The following is a 21256-nucleotide window of genomic DNA, read 5'->3' as shown; positions in this document are numbered from 1 at the left end:
ATTTGCCGTCACACAACAGTCGGCCTTTCATGGAAACAACCGATTATGACCGAGAAATCATATCATGAAAGTTACGGTGCTTATTAAGCATTTTAAAACGTATGTGTTAACTTGCCAAAGTGCTTTGTTTTGAACGTTCATCAGTATTATAATCAAAAAGAGAAATATGAACGTTAGTTTTTACTGAAATGATCAAATAAAGTTAACATTTCACAGTCTTTACTGAGCTGTGTTGGGGTTGTTCAACTTTTAAAAGATGTTTTAATGGTGATATACACAGTGATAGAGGTTAAGGACTAAAGTTTATAATAAATACATTTGTATTGATTTTAAGATCTTTTCATAGTTCATACAATCATACGTATTGGGATAATTTGTATTAATGTGGACCGGAGGGAGAGGGTGACGAGCATAAGTTTCACTTTCCTTTTTTATTTCAATTCCAACTTTGGTCATGAAGAATATGTTTCTCTGTTGTCCACGTTCATAAAGCATAAAACAACAGCACCAGAGCACGGTGCAGAGTCTCTAGATGAGTTTACAGTAGTCCCTCGTTCTTATTATACATCCATGTTGTAATCCGCTGTATAGAAAACTGTAGTTTCCATAGTTTCCCCACAGCAGCAGACGCACATTTATGACGTCCGCTGGCGCATCATAAACACGTCGGATAGTGAAAGTGCAGTCGGATTCTCTAAAGTACCGCAGTCTCTTCTCCTAAGTCCTTTTGAATTCTTCTATCCACTATCCCTTAACCCCGTGACGTTTCACACAGAGGTCAAGGGATATACGATAGGGTTAGACGTTAGGAGCCGATTTTTGAACTATTTGACTGCAACCTTGGTCTGATGGCACGACATAGGAGACTTCTTCACAGTTTGTAGATCTGGTTGGAACACACCCAGAACACAGATCTACACCGCTCTGAGCCAGGTCCACACCCACAGCTTCAGAGACGGGAACAGCCACATCCCCACTGTGGCGTTTGGATACTACTTGGAGCCCAAAGCAGAGACGGACACAAAATAAAGTTCAATGTGTTTAATAAAGAAAACAAATCCACGGCAGGTACCGAAGACAGGGAGCTGGTTGGCTGCAGTAAGGTCCAAAACAAAGCAGAGGCAAAAACGTCCCCGACAAAAACTCAAGAGTTCCTCAAAAACTGCAAAGAAACAAAACTAGACTCCAGGCTGCAGAAAAGGCACTCAGGATCGTCAAACAGCATTTACGAACAGCATAACAAACAGCATTTACGAACAGCAGTTAATTCTCTGGCAGAGAATTGAGGTCAGGGCCAGGCTCTTAAAGAGCAGGTTGATTATGTGAATAGGAACAGGTGTGCCTCATCTGCAGCCAGGAGAATACCAGCCACGCCCCCTGTCACACACCAGCCCTGCAGAGAAGGAGAGACAGAGTAGTGAGGGGTAAAAGGAGCAAAAAACAAAGGACGCTTCCTGGCGGCCTACCAGGCTTATCCGGGTACCGGGCATAAAAGTCTCTCAAGAGATCAGCGTCCAAAATGAGCGAGCGAGAAATCCATTGTCGCTCCTCTGGCCCATACGCCTCCCACTCCACTAGGTACTGGTAGCCACGAACCTTCAGCAACCGCCGTACAGTGAAGGCCGGGTGGTTGTCGATGAGCCGGGGGGGGGAAGGGGGTTCAGTCGGAGGGCAAAGAGGACTGCAGGAAACTCCCCTGAGGAGTGACACATGAAAAGTTGGGTGCACCTTCAAGGCAAGAGGCAACTTGAGCCTAACCACACTAGGATTGATAACACGTTCAATCTCATAAGGTCCAATGTACCTGGGAGTGAGTTTCCGAGACTCAGTTTGTAGAGGGAAGTCACGGGAGGAAAGCCAAACCTTCTGGCCCGGTTGGTAATCAGGAGCTGGTCGTTGGTGATGATCCGCCAGCCTCTGGTTCCGGGCGGAGGTGCGGGTGAGAGCTGCCCGGGCTTGACGCCAGACTCTGCGGGCTCGCCGGAGATGCCCCTGCACCGAGGGAACTGCCACCTCTCTCTCTTGAACCGGGAAAAGGGGGGGTTGGAAGCCGTTAGAAGCCATAAAGGGTGACATACCTGTGGCAGAGCACACCAGGGAGTTGTGGGCGTACTCAACCCATGGCAGATGAAAAAACCATGAGGCCGGGTTTCGAGAGGCAACACAACGAAGAGCCGTTCCCAGGTCCTGATTTGCCCGCTCCGTCTGGCCATTGGTCTGGGGATGGTACCCAGAGGACAAGTTGGCCGACGCCCCCAATGCCTGGCAAAAGGCCCTCCATACTTGGGAGGAAAACTGCGGACCCCTGTCTGATACAATATCTTGAGGGATACCATGCAGCCTAAAACATGCTGGGTGAGAAGAGTGGGAGTCTCGAGGGCAGAAGGTAGTTTAGGCAGGGGGACAAAATGCACAGCCTTAGAAAAACGGTCAACGATGGTCAGAATAGTGTTCTTACCGTCTGATGGTGGGAGACTGACAAGAAAATCCACCGCAATGTGGGACCAGGTCCGGTGGGGAATGGGAAGGGGGCGAAGAAGACCAGCGGGGGCCTGATGTGAAGCCTTGCTGCGGGCACAGACGGAACAGGCTGAGACATACTCCTTAGTGTCTGTGGACATAGTGGGCCACCAGAAGCATTGTTGAAGTAGGGCCAGGGTCCGATGAAAACCTGGATGGCAGGCAACTTTGGACGCATGTCTCCACTGGAGCACTGGAGATCTAGCATCGGGGGGAACGAACAGCCGGTCTGGTGGACAATCGTGAGCCGCTGGATGGTCCTCCTGGTCCTCCTGGACCACCCTTTCAATATCCCATCTAGCTGCTCCCACGATAAAGGAAGATGGCAAAATGGTTTCATCTGTTGAATCCTCCACTGGGGAGGCAATCTGCCGGGACAAGGCGTCGGCCTTCACATTCCTGGAGCCAGGCCGGTAGGTCAAGGTAAAGTTGAACCGTCCCAGGAAGAGAGCCCACCGAGCCTGGCGCGAGTTGAGCCTGCGTGCAGAGCGAAGGTAAGACAAAAAAAAAAAGGAAGTGCTCTTATCCATTTATTAAATTGGGAGGTACTTGATCCTTCCAAGACAGGAGAATTAGGCGCCTGGCAATCAAGGAGGTAAATGCTGTTGAGTTTTACCTTTAAGGTTGCCGGTTTCAGGAGTGAGCCGAAATAAAGCACATACAGGATTGGGTGTGATGTCTTTTTGAAAAATGTTAGAGTATGCAATGAATATGTTGCCCCAAAATGAGCTGAGGTTGGGACAGGACCAGAACATGTGAATGTGATCTGCTGGTTGACTGTTACAGCGAGGGCATGAAGGGTCTAGGTCAGGGAATAGCTTCGCCAGCCTTGCTTTGGTAAAGTGAACTCTCAGAACAAGAGTTGTATCAATCTATGCCTAGCACATGGGGAAGAGGTATGTATTAAGTCAAGCACTTTCTGCCATTGATTGTCTGCCATTTCCTCACCAATGTCATTCTCCCAACGACTCCTGACATGTTGCAGAGATAAAGCAACGATATTGTTTATACTATTATATAGAAGAGAGACCAGCCCTTTGCTACCCGGCGATAGTGAGAGAATATGATCAATTGCTTTGTTCATTGGGATGTCAGGGAAAGAAGAGATATTTGTCTTAACAAAGTGTCTAATCTGGAGATATCTGAAGAAGTGAGACTGTGGTAAATTAAATAATTGAGAGAGTTGTGTAAATGATCCAAATTTCCCATCTACATACAAAGTACAAACGGATTTAATCCCATTTGTGTCCCATATCCCGAAAGTAGAGTCAGAGAGGGAGGGAGGGAAGTTATAATTATTCTTCAGTGGAGAAAGTACCGACAGTCTGCAAATTGAAATGCCTTCTAAATTCCGACCAAATTCTGACGGAGTGATACACCACTGGATTAGAGCTGAATTTAGGTAAAGAAGGAGTGGATTGAGCGCATAGTATGGAACGTAGATTAAGAGGGCTACAGGCCTGTTCCAATTGTACCCAGGCCTGACCATTGCCAGGCTCAACTTCCTTCATCCATTATAGCATTGCTTTTATATTGCACGCCCAGTAGTAGTGATTGAAATTGGGTAGGGCCGGCAAGTTTTTTAGTTCTTTGAAGGGCACTTCTCCTTATTCTCGGGGGCTTGCCATTCCAAATGAATGATGACATGCTTCTCTCCAATGAATGAAAGAAATACTTTTTTATCAAGATAGGAATATTCTGAAAAAGGTAGAGGAATTTTGGTAATACAATCATTTTTATCAGATTAACACGGCCGATTATGGACAAAGGTAGGTTAGTCCATCTAGTCATATCTTTCTTACATTTTTCAAACAGTGTGGCAAAATTCTTAGTGAAGAGGGATGGAAAAGAGGGTGTGATTTCAATCCCAAGATATGTACTGTAAAGCCCTTTTGGACAATTCTGAATGGAAAGTGTGCTGCAGGGATTAAAGCAGCTGGTGGATTAAGGGGAAACATCTCACTTTTTTCATAGTTGATTTTATAGCCTGAACATTTACCAAACTGATCTAGAATTTTGAGAATAGGGGAGACAGATTTTAGTGGGTCCGTAACATATAAGAGAATGTTATCGGCATATAAGGATATTTTGTGTCTCAAGCCTCCGCGCACCACACCCAGGAAGTCCTCAGATTGTTTTAGAGCTATGGCTAGAGGTTCGACAGCAATGGCAAACAATAGAGGGGATAAACAGCAGCCTTGACGTGTGCCCCTGCCAAGAGGGAAATATTCAGATTGTTTACCATTATGCTACGTTCACACCGGACGCAATGTGAATATTCGCTTCGCTCTAAACGCTCCTTTCACATCGCTCTAGTCTAATTGTCCGTTCACACCGGAAGCGATGCGAATATTCACTTCGCTCTAATCGCTCGAGTTTCACTGCGGCTGCCAGCTGTGTTTACTCGCATCATTCAAACAAGACGCGCTGGCTCAAAACTACAACAAAATGAACATATTTTACAGTGATTAAATTGTAATACACGTTTCTAAATTATGCCGACGTAACAACATACTGATACCGGTTAGTAAAAACCATGAATTAATGCTTGACAAGTCTGCAGACAAGACGGCAGGCAAAAAACCTTTTAAAATGCTTGTTTTCTGAATGGAGATTGGGTCGACCAGGCTAAGCTAACGTTGTATATGCTCACTCCACAATCATAACAACGGCCTACAGACATACATAAATAAACCAGCGACTGTATTCGCCATGACACAGACAGTCTGTGGTTTGTACTTGTTTAACTTTTGTACAGTTTCTGAACAGATACAGTATGAGGAGCTGTGATCTCTGTGTGCTAACTGCTAACAGCTAATGGCTGATGTTTTCTGGTTGAACGTCAGTAACGGCAGGCTGAGATCCTCACCCCTGATTGGCACAGTTAAATCGCCTCAATCGCATGATTCACGCTGCGTCCACCGCTTCATGCTTGCCATCAGAGCGAATTCGCGTCTGTCCTTGACTTTACATGTAATCGCGCCGCCCCCAAACATCGCATCGTGTCCGGTCTGAACGCAGCATTAGTGATTACAGAGGCTAGTGGTTGAGAGTAGAGGAGTTTAATCCATGAAATGAAGGCATCCTCAAATCCAATTTTTTTAAGAGTAAAAAATAGATACTGCCATTCAACTCGATCAAACGCTTTTTCAGCATCCAGATATATCACCATTTCGGGGGAACAAGAAGAAGATGAGTAGACAATATTGAAAAGCCTCCGAAGATTGGAGCTTGAGTGTCAGTTTGAAATGAAGCCAGTTTGGTCTGACGAGATAATCTGTGGAGTAACTTTCTCCAAGCACGAAGCTAGGACTAATTGAGAGTAATTGCAGCCTGTCGTAAGGTAAGTGGAAGAAAGCCAGAGGAAAGGGATTGATTAAACATGTCTTTGAGTAGGGGGCAAATTTGGGGCGCACATTTCTTATAAAATTCTGAACTATAACTGTCTGGTCCAGGTGTTTTATTACATTTTAACGATTGAATAGCTCTTAGAATTTCTTCATTGGAAATCTGGCCTCCTAATAGAGAGTTATATTCAGCTGGAACTGAAGGGAAAGTAAGTTTATCAAAGAAATATTTAGTTGTGAGAGGTTATCACATTCAGAGCTGTATAAACCTCTTTGAAGGTATCATTGATATCCTTGTGGTCAGTGACTGTTTCTCCTGTTTTACTATAGATCTTAAGGATAAGACGAGTGGATTGCGCTTGACGAGCCTGTTGGGCTAACAACTTCCCAGCCTTATCAGTCATAAACAGCAAATCGAGACTTAGTAATTAGATGTGTAGCTCTGTCTGTGGAAAGTAAGTTGTATTCTGTCTGTAAACGCAGCCTTTCTTTAAAAAGTGTTGGACATGTGGAGGACGAGTAGAGATTGTCAATCTCCAAAATAGAGCGTGAGATGTCAATGAGTTTGGAGTCCCTTACTTTTTTTCCCCCTGGAAGAGTATTCAATTATTTGCCCATGGAGGTAGGCCTTGAGGGTCTCCCATAAGGTTGAATGAGAGATTTCTGCGGAGGTGTTAGTTTCAAGAAAGAAGATAATTTGAGAAGTGATATGACTTACAAACAGTTTGTCAGCTAGAAGGAGGGAGTTAAGTCTCCAGTTTCGAGAGGGTCTCAGGGAGTTAGGCAATGTTATATAATAATAATAATAATAATAGATTTAATTTGTTAGCGCTTTTACAGGTGCTCAAAGACGCTTTACAGATAATAGTGAAGAAAAAAAGAAAAGAGAAGAAAGGAACAACAAATAAATATATAGTTAAAGTTAAAGTCAAATAATACAAAAACAATCACACATGAAAAGCCAGATTGAAGAGGTGAGTTTTTGTGAGTTTTTTGAAGGTGGTGAGGTCGGTGCAGTCTCTGATGGGTTGTGGGAGTGAGTTCCAGAGGGAGGGGGCAGCGACGGAGAAGGCTCTGTCCCCCCAGGTCCGGTTATTGGTGCGGGTGGGGATGGATAAGAGGTTGGCTTCTGATGAGCGGAGGCAGCGGGAAGGGGTGTGGTGGTGCATCAGGTCTGTGAGGTAGGGGGGGGGGCCTGGTTGTTGAGGGCTTTGTAAGTAATGAGGAGGACTTTGAAGTGGATTCTTTGACGGACGGGGAGCCAGTGGAGGTTCTGGAGGATGGGAGTGATGTGGTCTCGGGATCGGGTGTGGGTGAGGAGGCGGGCAGCAGAGTTCTGGATATGTTGGAGTTTATTGAGGAGGTTGGATGGTATGCCATAGAGCAGGGGTTCCCAACCTTTTTCACCCAGGGCCCCCCTAAATGACTCCTGTTGGAATTTGCGACCCCCCAAAACTTTGAAACTTTAATTATCGCTGTTGCCGATCTGCCCCCCTGCCCGATCTGTACTGTGCATGTGCGAGATGGTCTGCCATACTGGACAACTCCGTACGGCAACCCAACTAGGACACTTGACACAGTGGCGTTTGGCAAAGCACAAAAAGAAAATGGATTTAACTTCTGTTTGGCAGTTATCATACTGAATAAATATTTACTGTGAATGTATGCAAAAATGTATGGCATATAGCTGTCTAACAGAAGTTAAATCTATGTCTCACTTATTCTGACAATGTACTGAACCCCAAATAAAAGAACCCAATAAAAAGAGTTGTTAAATAAAAGTTAAGTCACGTTGTCATAACAATAACTCATCTCTCTCTGTTTTTTTAGTGTTCTTTTTCTGCTTTGCCAAACGCCACTGTGTGAAGTGTCCTATTACAGTTGCTGTATGTAGTTGTCCAGTATGGCGGACCATCTCGCACATGCGCAGTACAGATCGGGCAGGGGGGCAGATCGGGTAGTGACAGCCGTGCCTGGTAACAGCGGAAAGTTTAAAAGTCTCAAAAATGCTACAACTACTGTCACAAACTGGATGAATGTGCAGTATTTCATTAAAGGAGGATGAAAGCGTAACTAAGGAGCTCTATTGGAGTGACTTTATTGGTTATTGGACTCAGGATTAATGAATTTGGATGCCCGCTGTATCAAGAAATTAAAGGACGGCGCAAGTGGAAACAATTCACAAAGGGATTCAACTGTTTAAAACACATGCTCAAAGTAAGCCGGATTTTGGCGATGTGTTTATGTGGATTAAAAAATCGTAAATAATCTACAAAATGGAGGAGACCGATCTGATCGGAGCAACTGTGACAAATAATCCAACTGAAACCGGCACTTTACGCGCAGAAGAAACATTTATATTAAAGAAAAAATGATACATTTCTGTCTTTGTATGCTTATATTAGCTACTAACTTGCAAATGTATGCATCATATTTATTTCAAATGTCGAAGAACAGGACACTTCAAAAGAATATACTATGTCTCATAAATAAATGGTAATATGGTTGCATAGGCCTATATAAAAAAAATGAAAAACTGGCATATTAAACAGGTAAATCAAATGCTTGTCTGCCATGGAACAGGTAGCAGAGAGAAGACGAGGTTCAAGTAGGTTCATTAATGTGAACCTTGGGCTTGCACGCCCGCAGCCAGGGATGGAATGTCCGGTGTAATGTGAGTGACAGCCAGTCTAAAGTCGTTGTGAACGTCCAGTGTGTTGCGTGCTTTTGTCTTGATGGCAACAAGTGCGCTGAAGGCTGTTTCTGATAGATATGTCGTACTGAATGGGAGTATAATCCTGGTCGTGGCATGCAGTGTGATCTTTGGAGCGAGGCTTGGTCCTTTGAGAATCCCAAACTTTTTGAATCCTTTTTCCTGGAAGTATTTCTTTGACAGCGAGTCAGCTTGGATGTCGGTGAGCTCATCTTCGCAATCCAGGTATTCCACATCCTCAACTTTGGCAATAAAGGGATCTAAAACCCACAATTCCTTGGAGACATACTCGTCTATGTCAGCGAACCGTGATTGCATTTCCGTTTGCAGTGCGTTCATATGGCGGATGAACTCGCGACGTACAGACACAGGCACCGTTTCAGGATTGTTTTGGGATTGTTTCAGCAGTAGTGGAAACTGTTGCAGCTCCCCCCTCTCCATTTTCCCGACCCTGTACTCCAGTTTGCGCACAAATGCATCATTGGAGAATGTTGGACTCCACGCCTTGCAGACGCTTGTTTGTTTCATTGTAGAGACTGAAGATGTCGGCCAGGTATGCTGTTTTAATCCAGAATGACTCAGTCACTTGCTCTGACAGTGCGCGGTTACGAGTTTGTAGAAACTCTTCAATTTTTTCCTTCAGTTCTACAAAGCGTGCCAGCACTCGGCCGCGTGAGAGCCAGCGCACCTCGGTGTGCAGGAAGAGGGTTTGGCGCGCTTCATCCTCGCACAAGTCTGCGAATAGACGCTTGTTGGTGGGGGGACTTTTGATGAAATTTACTATTTTAACAACAGTTGAGAGTGTTTCGCTGAGGTCTTCTGACAGTTTCTTGCTGGCCAGGGCCTGGCGATGTATCACACAGTGAAATATTGTGCAGTGTGGGGCCTTTTCTTTCAAGCGACTGTTAAATCCCTTGTTTTTCCCCATCATTGAGGCAGCTCCGTCTGTGCAACATGCAACTAAATTCTCATAGGAAAGCTTGTGGGATGAGAGGTAAGAATCCACTGCAGTAAAAATGTCCTCACCCCGAGTGGTAGTGGTAAGGTTGACTGACATAAGAATGTCCTGCTTCAAATCTTCCCCATCGATATATTGCACATAAACGATCAGCACAGCCTCGTCTGCTACAGTTGTGGTTTCATCAAGTTGTATGGCAAATGGCCCCTTTCCAAGCTTTTCGAGCAGCTGCAGCTCGCAGTTACTTGCCATCTTCTCAATTCTGTCTTTCACCGTATTGTTTGACAGTGGTACAGTTTTTAGCTTCTCCGCCACCTGCGGGCCGCACAGTTTCTCAGCCATCTTAATGCAAGCTGGCTTAATGAGCTGCTCTGCAATGTTGTGCGGTTTCTTTGCCTTTGCTATTAAAAGTGCACATTCAAAAGAGGCCTCGCTGCCAGCCCTAACAAACGCTGTTCTAATATCCATTGGCTTGTTTGCCTTTGCAAGGTGTTGTTTCTTTATGAAAAAGTCCCGATCACGCCCGAATGTTTCTGGGTGCAATGTCTGTTGGTGTCTCTTCATTTTGCTGGGTTTCATGCTTTCGTTGGCTAGCTTCTCTCTGCATATCACACACTCTGGGCGGGTTTTGTCCGTTCCCTCCATGAAACCGAAGTTAAGATAGCTCTCTAGGTAGGTCCTCATTTTCTTTTTGATTGCAGATGAGCTGTCATCTCCTTTACGTTTTTCAGACATTTTTAGACAAAAATATTCACCTTATGAAGTTGGTCGCTAGCTAGCAAGCGCAGCAAACTGTTATTATTATGAAAGCTGACACAGTAACGTCAATGTTGGCGCCAATCGGAGGAGTATCAGATGAATTTTTTGAATTTTAATTTTAGTTAATCAATTAATTTCTATATTTTATTGTAATATAGACAAGGCTTTTAGCGGTAATCATGTATTGCGTTACAATATGTAAAAAAAATGATATGTAAAAAAAAAAATGATATGTAATTTTTTTTTTTTTTTTATTCTAAATATGATATTAGGCCTCAAATCATCTGAGGTCTGGCGCCCCCCCTGCGATCTTTGGCGACCGCGACCCCCAGGTTGGGAACCACTGCCATAGAGGATGCTATTGCAGTAGTCGAGTCGTGAAGTGATGAATGCATGAATCAGGATTTCAGCAGCAGAGGAGGAGAGTGATGGGCGGAGACGGGCAATGTTTTTGAGGTGGAAAAAGGCGGTCCTGGTGATGTGATTTATGTGGTGGTTGAATTTGAGCTGAATGTCGAAAATGACTCCGAGGTTGCGGATGTGAGGGGGGGGAGATAGAGTGTGGCTGTCAATGGTGAAGTTGAAATTCTGGATGTCTTTGATACGGGATGGGGGGCTGATGATGATGATGTCTAATTTGGCACTGTTCAGTTGGAGATAGTTTGTTTGCATCCATGCTTTTATTTCTGAGAGACAGTTGGTGAGAGTGGAGTGTGTTGTGGGGGTGATGGTTTTTGTTGAGATATAAAGTTGGATGTCATCGGCGTAGCAGTGAAATTGAAGGTTGTGGCGACAAATTATTTTGCCAAGGGGGAGCATGTAAAGGATGAATAGGAGGGGGCCAAGCACCGAACCCTGGGGGACGCCTTGGGACAGAGGAGCAGTGGAGGAGGTGCAGTTGTTGATGTTGATAAACTGATGTCTGTCGGTGAGGTAGGATTTCAGCCAGGAGAGTGCAGTGTCAGTGATGTTGAGTGATGATTCGAGGAGGGACAGCAGGATGGTGTGGTTGATGGTGTCGAATGCTGCGGTGAGGTCGAGGAGGATGAGGATGTTCAGGTTGCCGGAGTCAGAGGAGAGGAGGAGGTCGTTTGTGATTTTCAGAAGAGCTGTTTCTGTGCTGTGTTTTGATCGGAAACCGGATTGAAATGGCTCAAAGAGGTAATTGGAGCTGAGGTGGGATTTTAGTTGTGAGGCAATGACACGTTCAAGTATTTTTGACAGAAAGGGGAGATTTGAGATGGGCCGGAAGTTGGACATGATGTCAGGTGTGAGTCCGGGTCTTTTGAGAATGGGTGTGACAGCAGCCAGTTTGAGAGAGGGGGGAACTGATCCAGATCTGAGGGAGGAGTTAATGATGGTGGCGATGAGCTGGGACATGGCAGGGAGGCTCTCTTTAACAAATTTGGAGGGCATTGGGTCAAGTTTGCAGGTGGAGTTAATTCCAGTCATGAAGTTGGACAGGTGCATGGGGGTCACAGGGGAGAAGTGGGACAGGGGCTGTGAGGTGAAGGGGGGGGAGCCAGGAGAGGAGGTGGGGGGTGCTGATGAGGGTGTCAGATATCTGTAAATGTTGCTGATTTTGGTTTGGAAAAACAAAAGGAAGGAGTTGCACTGTTTGGTGGTGAAGGACGAGGTGGCGTTGTCACAGGGTTTGAGAAGTTTGCTGATGGTGGAGAACAGACGCTTGGGGTTGCTGGAGCCAGACTGAATGAGTTGTGAGTAGTAATTAGACCGGGCTGCTTTGAGTGCATTACTGTACTGCTGGAGATAGTCTTTGTAGATTTGAAGATGGACTGTTAGTGTGGTTTTCTTGTGTTGGCGTTCAAGTTGACGTTTCCTTGATTTCATTTGGCGGAGTTCGGGGGTATACCAGGGGGCGGAGTGTATGAAAGTGAAAATGAAATGAAAATGAAATGAAAATGAAATGAAATGAAATTTATATGAAATGAGACTGCTCCATGATCTGAAACTGTGATACTTTCATATGAGTACTATGACCTTACACTTCGTACAAAAGTGTTAAGTCGAAGTACTATTTGTCAGTTACCACAGAAAACCTAAATAATCCTAGGAAATTTTGGAAAGCCATAAAATCGATATCCACCAGTGAAATCCATAATGAGCTACCTCCTTGCCTTACCACATCATCTGGCACTATATCGGACAGGGCTACCATGTTAAATTGCTTTAATGAGCATTTTGTGTCCTGCGGTTATATGTTTGATTCTGTGACTAACTCTGCTTCTGTGAACACCCCAATCCGTGACTCTGAACAATGTGATCTGGAAAACCTCTTCAGTTTTACTTCTTTTACTGTTAATGTTGTTCATGAAGCATTATCTAAGTTGGATCCTAAGAAACCGGCTGGCCCGGACAACGTAGAACCTTTCTTTTTAAAGATAGCTGCAGATTTGATTGCTCTTCCTCTTACTACTCTTTTTAACCTCTCCCTCAGCACAAATGCAATTCCAAAAGTATGGAAGTCAGCTTATGTCTTGCCTTTACTAAAAGGAGGGGAGGCAACTATTTTAAATAACTATAGGCCAATCTCTAAATTGTCAGTTCTGGCAAAGGTGCTCGAACGCCTAGTGAGTGAACAAGTAAAGGAGTTTTTATGTACAAATGATATCCTGTCTAAATATCAGTCAGTACTGGAAAGAAACATAGCACCATCACTGCGACAATGAAAGTGGTGAATGACATTACGAGTATTTTAGATAATAAGCAGAGTTGTGCAGCCCTATTTATTGACCTTTCCAAAGCGTTTGAAACCGTCGATCATCGCATCTTAAAGCAGAGGCTACTCAGTATTGGCATATCCAGCCATGCAGTGGGGTGGTTTGTGAACTACCAGTCTGAAAGGTCCCAATGTGTTCACTTTGATGGGCTGTCTTCTGAGTGGTTGAACATTGCTAATGGTGTTCTCCAAGGTTCGGTTTTAGGTCCACTTTTATTCTCCATATATATCAACAGTTTAGGTGAAAATGTGGATGAAGCTACTTTACATTTGTATGCGGATGATACCGTGATGTACTGTGCAGGTCCCTCCATTAAGGAGGCTGTTGTTAAATTACAGGCTGTTTTTAACATTATTCAGACTCAGCTCGCTGAGCTTAAGCTTCTTTTAAATGTTGGGAAAACCAAGGTAATGATCTTTTCAAAAGCTAAAAAGATTCCAGAGACTGCTTTGGATCAGGGCTCGACATTAAGGACTGCCCGATGGCCCGGGGCCATGTAGTATTTAGCTCGGGCCATGAAGCCTCACCTGCTGGTTGCCCGATCGGGCAATCTATTATGCCAGTATCATGCAGCTCGCGGATCCAGTAATGAGTAACCCGACAGTAAAACTAAACATATCTATAACTAGTTTAGGTAGTTTGAGAGCTAATTAAAATAGCTACGTGTGATATTCTAACCTGAAGTGTGTGTTTTGTCCGCTCACCGCTGCATGTGATCATGCAGAGCTGCGTGTCAACTTGTCAGCAGCAGCTGATCTCTCTCTCCCGGCAGATTAGACTTCACTCCCATTTATGTCCATATCGATCAGATCCAGCTAGTTCTAGCTAATGATAGGACTACCTGCTTATTAAAAGACACCTGAACAATAACCGTCGCTATGCGACTGGGTGAGGTCGCAAAGTATAGCGCAGCATTATGCATTTGTTTACATGCCCACCGGAACCCCGAGGCATTACCAACAGATCAACGCACAATCAACCCATACAGGACATCTCTTTCTGCACATTAAGTGTTAGACATTAGAATGGACTATTCTTGTCTGTCACATACTCTTCTTGTCTGTCACATAAGTGGCGCAACTGAAGCGGTATTGCGCTAAAGGGAAATTATTTTTGACCGAAGAGATTTAGATTTGCCGGCTAATGGGAACTCTGACGTCGCCATTTTGTGTGCTTCGCGAATGCGCTCGGCTCCTCTCGACTGCTGCTCGGGTCTGCTCGGTCCGCTTCCGGATGAGGAGGCATTTGTTCGACCAACTTATAGTAGATAACATTACAAACATTTTTAATAGGGGCCATAATAGTGTAAATAATGTTTGTTTTGGCAGTTATAACTGAATGTAATGTTTTCTACTTTTTTACATCTGGGAAGGCATTTGCCTTCACCAGATGGAAAGTGTCTTGACCAACAACTGAAGTATTTCTTATAGCTATGCAGGGCATGCAAGCGAGCAAAAACAAAAAAGAATAAACAAACAAGTGAAATGAAGAATAAAATTGAAATTGTACAATATAATATTGTGGTGGTTCATCTTATAATTCAGTCTAGAGAATGCACCAGACAGCATCTAAGACCTGCAAAAATCTAAATGTTCTAGGGGGAGGCCCCCCAAACCCTTTGTGCGTCATTTCGTCCGCGCGCATTTTTCAGGGCAATCTCTATTGGGCTCAGGGCCTTCTGTAAATTAGCGTGGGCCATCTCCCAAAATCCTTAATGTCATGCACTGATATTGTTACAATGCAAGGACAAGTACTCAAAGTGGTTACCTGTTATAAATACATAGGTATCTGGCTTGATGATTCTCTTACTTTTAAACTTCAGGTCATTCATCTGCTTAAAAAGCTGAGGGTTAGACTAGGTTTCTTTTTTAGAAACAAGTCCTGTTTCTCACTTGAGGCCAGGAAAAGGCTAGTCACTGTGACCTTTTAACCTGTGCTGGACTATGGTGATTTGATCTATATGAATGCACCTGCCCATTGCCTGGAAAAGTTAGATGCTGCCTATCACAGTGCTCTGAGATTTGTTACTAACTGTAAAGCACTTACTCATCACTGTACCCTGTATGCCAAGGCAGGTCTGCCATCACTTACTGTTCAGAGACTCAGTCACTGGTACATGTTCATCTATAAAGCCATGTTGGGTAAACTACCTTCTTATATCTGCTCTCTGATCTCTCGACAAATTGAAAGTACTTATTGCCTGAGATCTCATGATGTGGTTTTATTAAATGTGCCAAGTGCTAGGAGTTTCTTAGGGAAGAAAGCTTTTAGTTGTGCAGCTCCACTAACTTGGAACAGTCTGCAGAAATGTTTAAAACTGAGCACTTTGGTTCCCCTGCATCATTTTAAAACTCGGCTGGGTGACATGCTGTTTGATACTCATGGTACCTGTCACTGTAAATAGAGTTTGTAAACTATACCCTGTAATTTATGTTGTATGTCGTCCTTATTGTTGTTCTGTTGTTTTTATGTTACATCTGTAACCAATGTGCTGCAGGTCACCCTTGAAAAAGAGATCTTTTGATCTCAAGGGGCTTTCACCTGGTTAAATAAAGGCTACAAACAAACAATGAGCAGGAGTTAACATTTCCCAGTAGTCTATTATCTAAGAGAAAGTAGTCAATGCGGGTATATGTGTGATGAACATTGGAGAAGAAGGAAAAAACGTTTTGGTTGTTAAATTAAAATCTCCAAATATCCGAAACAGCATTTTGAGTAATTCATTCGTTGATAACTTTAGCAGATTTGGTAAGAGGCTGAGCCCTGTTAGATGATCTATCCAATGCAGTGTTAAGCACGCAGTTAAAGTCTCCTCCTATTATCAGATTGTAGTTGTTATCACTGGGTAAGGTGGAGAATAGTTTGTTCAAGAAATTATAATCATCACAGTTTGGAGCATAAACATTGACCATAATGACAGGACTGTCGAATAACTGGCCCGAAACAATGATAAATCTCCCACTTGTGTCAGCGATCACCTCCTTAGCTTGAACTGGAATGTCCTTATGTGTAAGGATTGCTGTCCCCCTGGCTTTGGCATTGAACTGTGAGTGGAAAACCTGGCCATCTGGTTTATCTGGATGACGTCATAATTCCTAATATCGGCCCGATAATTATCGGTCCGATATTAGGAATTATGACGTCATCCAGATAAACCCGACAAAAGTATTAATAGCCCCGATAATATACAATATATTTTTTGAGCAAAAAAAAAGAGAAAAAATACTGCGGTGTGGGTGGATTGGGATGAGGGGCGCTTGTTTTTCACTCGGCTCCTCCCGTTTTGCCAGTACTTTGGTATTAGTGGTTTAGGAAGAGGGGAGTTTTTCACAAATCCAGCGCTCCCTAACTCATGCCTGGCTGTGACGTAAATAGTGTGCGGCCGTGAAGCCAGGACAGTAAACAAACACGTCGTCGGTAGTATGGGACTATTTCAAAGTTTCAGAGTTAGATAGTTCGATTGCTATTTGTATTAACAAATGCAATGCAGAAGTTCCACGAGGAGGGAAAAAGGCAACGAGCTATAATACTTCCAACCTGATTAGTCACCTGAAACATCGCCATCGCTACGATGGTGTGTTAAAAGCGTACGAAGACGCCTGCGCTGCTAAACTAGCGGCGAATCCAAAGCCAGCTGCAAAGGCACCGGGGCTTTTACCTATCGACGAGGCTTTTGAAAAAGGCAAAAAGTTTGCCAGAGACGACCCCAGGGCTAAAACGAGGAAAAAACTACAGGTACATTTAATATATATATATATATTATATTTTTATCGGTTATCGGTATCGGTCTTGAGAAGCAGGAAGTTATCGGTATCGGTTTCAAAAAAACAATATCGTGCATCCCTAGTTGTTTTTCAGGTGAGTTTCCTGTAGAAAGGCTATGTCTGAGTGCATCCGTTGCAGATAAGAGTCTATTTTCTGTCTTTTCACCCAGCTGTTCATACCTTTAGTGTTTAAGGATAAAAAGTGGATGCGCCAAACTTGATTGCAGTTAGATGTAGTTGTCATATTCTAAGAGATTAGTGGGGCAAGAGTAACCACAGAAGTGGAGCAGGGTAGGGCCGGGTGTTGGGTGTGGAGAGGGGGAAAGGAGAATGATGGGACAAGAAAAAGAAGAAAAAGGGAAAACTAAACTGATGGCCTAAAAACCTCTGACATTGTGAAAAACAGCATCACAGAGGGGACGTTGGGCTTGAACTGTGCACTTAATTGCCAGCTCAAAAAAACACCTAACTTACACTAAAACTCTGTTGTAAACAGTATACAACATGTAACATTAAATTGTGCAGAAGCCATGAAAGGCCGGTAATAACGATTGGAGCAATTAAAGAGTGTTGCCATATGCAGGTGGGTATCATTCAATAGTGGTAACATGGAGGAAAACAGTAATATATAGGGAACAGAACATGCATATATTCACTGCTTTATAGACATGTATGAGCTTACCCCAATCAGTATGTGCGCGCGAGTATTTGCACGTCTCCCTGCTCCAGTGTGATAGTGGCTTAGGCAGGTATAATAAAGGAGCGCTGTGTGGACCAACAGTGACATTTCAACAGAAGTCAGTGACTGTCCCGAGTTTAGTTCCACACATAAAACGCTTGGCAAACATTGTTATAAACAGGGGTGCCCCCCCGCTGACATTCGCGATACAGAGGGCTTCATGGGAACTTTGAGGGGAGCCAGAAGTTGGAGTACCAAACACTGACTCCAGGTACTCATCTGAGTACCTCACTGAGAAAGTTGTGTGCACCGCTGGTTATAAAGTACCGACCATAGTAATAATAATAAAGAAAATATATTCAGCCAAGAAAGACGAAAGCATCTATAATATCAACCCAGTGATTTAACAGTTATTAGACACGTTTATGGGATAGGCTGTGAGGAGGACGCACGTGAACGGCCGCTGTGAAGAAAAGAGGAAACTTCTCCGGGCGAGAAAAAAATGAGTTCCTGTCCGTTCTTGTCAGTGACCTGTAGTTTGGAAGGAAAAAACATCCTGTATTCGAGCTTCTCAGCTCCGATTTGACCGCGGCGTATGTGGCTCTCTTCTTTGATACCTCCACGCTGTAGTCCGGGAAAATGTGTATGTTGCCTCCGCGGAAAGAGAGCGGACCGGCCTCCCTCTCCAGCTTCAGGATGCGCTCTTTGGTCTGGAAGTTGTGGATCCGAGCGATGAACGGGCGCGGGGTGTCGTTCTGCGTCTTGGCAGTAGCTACTCTGTGCGCCCTGTCGACCGCAGGGGGGTAAGGAAAGGCTTCGGCACCAAACATTTCTGCCAGGAACAACTCCATAAAGGCGGTCGGCTGTGGGCCCTCAACTTTTTCAGGTACGGCAGTTATGCGGATATTATTGCGTCTCGATCTGTTTTGCAGGTTGTCCACCTTAAACTTGAGGCTCTCATTTTCCCTGGATAGGGCTGTGCAGGTGGATTCGACAGCTTGCAGTCCGGTCTCCATGCCGTTAAGTGCCACTTCCATGCCTTGGATTGTCTGGTCGTGCTGGTCAATGGTGGCGCGGTCAGCCGAGAGTTGGACGGACAGTTTTGAAATAATGCGCTCCTCTATTGAGAGGAAAAGTTTCTCCATGTCAGCTAGCGTTAGCGGAGCGTGGTTAGCTGCATGTTCCTCATTTTGACTAGCTCCCATGCGAGTCCCCTGTGTCACTCTCATAAGATTTGTCGTCTGCAGGTTGACTTTGCTTCTTTGTAGGTTTCCCCATGTTCCTTTGTCTTTTAGACACGTTTGCATACGTTAGTTGTCGTAATTAAGTGAGTATAATGTAATATTAGATAGGATTTCAACAGAGCTCTCCCGGGGTGCGACTTACTCCTCCATTAGTCAAACCGGAAGTCAATAATCACTCTTTTGAGGAGAAAGTGTAACTAAACTATTTGTGAAACAAAATCACTCACTTTAGGAAACTTATAAACAAAGACAAGGCACTTGAGTAAACCAATAACGTGGACCTGGCTTGATGATAACGGTTGTCTGAATCAAGAGAGAAGACAAACTGGAACAGGACAAGGGAGACATGGGGCCTTTCTCTCTAAATTCCCCTCCTCGACTCCTATCCTCGTGTGTTAGTCCCGCCCACAGGAGATGCGAGCGGAGGAGTCGAGGAGGGGAACCGAGGAGAGAGGAGTGGAAGCAGCAGGCGTTTAGAGGAATGAGAAATCCTATCCTCTGAGCGGTCATATTAAACCTGTTAAGCCCCAGCGGGGACCCTGGTTTTTTTTTCAGGACACTGTGTCTCAGGGGATCTTAATATTTAAGAACCTATTAATGTGTTTAATTATTAAATTAAATTAAATTATTTATTTAATTATTTATTTGTTTGTTTGTGTTTATTTATTTTTCCATTTACTCAACAATAACACATAATTATCCTTGTGTTTATTTATTTGTTTGATTAATAAACACAAGTTGGAGTCCGTCAGGACCGAGGGTAAGAGCAGCTCATTTGCTTTTAGAGAATATTACACCCGGAAGTAAGTATTCTCTCCGTTTCGCTTGACAAACCCTGTGATAGTCCTCAAGCTCTGTGATTGGATGTTTGAGAGTGCTCCAAGGGTTACGCCAAGCGTCGAACAGCACTTGAAATGGGATGGAACCACGGCAGACTGTCCAAAACTGGATTTGAACGGGTCCACCCCGTCCCCACCCCATCCCCAGAACTACACATGCTGGCTATTGTGTTTCGCAACACGTTCTCTATCTATGGCATGTCTCTACCAAGCCCCCAGGAAGTACGCCGGACTCAGATGAAAATATTTGTGGTGGCCAAGCGGCAGTACTACACTTCCGTTTGGTCGCCAGGCCCGGAAACACTTTTTCCCATTGACTTACATGGGGAAAGAGTGGCCTGTAAATCATTGGATAATTTTTTTTAAACTAAATAAACTACCCAGTATGAACACTTGTATAGCCCTTATTAAAAACATTCGTTCCTCAAGTTGTAAAAATGTGCTAATAACGTTATTCTTATTATTTCCCTCTGCATTATGTGCAATATGTGCCGCCCGGCACATTCATGTGATGTGACGTGTTCAGTACTACATGAGTTTTACCTTTACCCATGGATGCACAATAAGAACGGACCCATAATAATGGATATATTGCACGTGTTTGCTGTAATTCATCCTTTGTAAAATATTATACTACATGGGCTGTATGATGTAAATCTTGTATTAAATAAAGTTAATGTTACAGACGTAGATTAACGTCCCTGTAGCTTCTTATTGCACTTGCAATATACCATTAAAGGAGTTGAATGTTGCTGTTTGGTATTACTATAATACCATGCAGGGATAAGCCAGAGTTTACAACCTTTGCATGTGGGCACAACACGTTTTGACCCAGATTAATTAGCTATACCATATGATATTGCCAATGCCAGAGGAAGTCGTCATAGTTATACATATATAAATAAAGATATATATGTCAAAGCTCTAATCAAATTAACAGTTGTATTAATTATACTTGTGTGTATATATATATATTATATATGTATATAGCCTGTGTTGTATATTTATACACACAAATGAACAACCTTGTGAGTGTCAAATAACAAGTTGTATTGTAGTGTTTATTTTAGTGTTTTATGCTTATCCACATTTTGATTTCAGAGCACAGGAGAATGCTGGGCACAACATAAAGCTCAACAGTGAAGCTGGCAACACTGAACAAAACCATCTAGAGTTATAATATTTATTCAGCTGAAAAAGTCAAAGCTCTACGAAAATGTAATGAAAAATACATAAGCATTTCAGTTAGAAATCAGCATTTTATATAGAAATTCACAAAAATAAGAAATGAAACCTAAAAGAGATGTTAACACATGTATACCTCTGATGGCTGGCATAGTATAACTAGGTGAAAAGAAAATAGTGACAACAAATGTAAATAAAATGTATATAGATTAAAATGTAATATATATAATATTGATTGCAATTATTATATTAAAAAATCCACCAAACATGATCAACAGGAAAGCCATATGAAGGCATTTTATGGTTTGAAAAAAAGTTGAGGATGGGGTCCAGACTAGAGATGTTAAGATTCATCGATTCGCATAGGTGCACCGGCATAAACGTTCAAGATGCGAGTGCACCGGTTGAACGAGTACACATCGGCTACAGTTTGGGTTGAACTCGCGATGCATCGATTGCGTAGCGTCTTTGCATCGGTAAAAAAACGATTCATTCATATAAAATCCC

The 21256-nt window shown here is 43.5% G+C and overlaps 1 protein-coding gene across 2 annotated transcripts in view; it reads right to left on the bottom strand.

Annotated features, from left to right (window-relative positions):
- Positions 1 to 1026: 1026 nt before the first annotated feature.
- The window catches only part of LOC307031345 (uncharacterized protein), a 113224-nt gene continuing 92994 nt past the window's right edge, over positions 1027 to 21256 (bottom strand). The window contains exons 2-4 of one of the 2 annotated variants that reach the window (XM_079668377.1): positions 2459 to 2997; positions 1805 to 2021; positions 1027 to 1696 (exon numbers count right to left, since the gene is read on the bottom strand). In XM_079668377.1, the coding sequence (XP_079524503.1) occupies positions 1599 to 1696; positions 1805 to 2021; positions 2459 to 2860 (717 nt within the window). In that variant the 5' untranslated portion in view covers positions 2861 to 2997 and the 3' untranslated portion in view covers positions 1027 to 1598. Of the gene's footprint in view, positions 1697 to 1804; positions 2998 to 21256 lie in introns of both variants that reach the window. The other variant, XM_079668376.1, reaches the window with a different exon arrangement.

Source organism: Notothenia rossii (assembly GCF_949606895.1).
Source record: "Notothenia rossii genome assembly, chromosome: 3".
Lineage (NCBI taxonomy): Eukaryota > Metazoa > Chordata > Actinopteri > Perciformes > Nototheniidae > Notothenia > Notothenia rossii.
The sequence above is the reverse complement of the archived record's forward strand: the minus strand, read 5'-3'. Positions and strand labels throughout refer to the sequence as shown.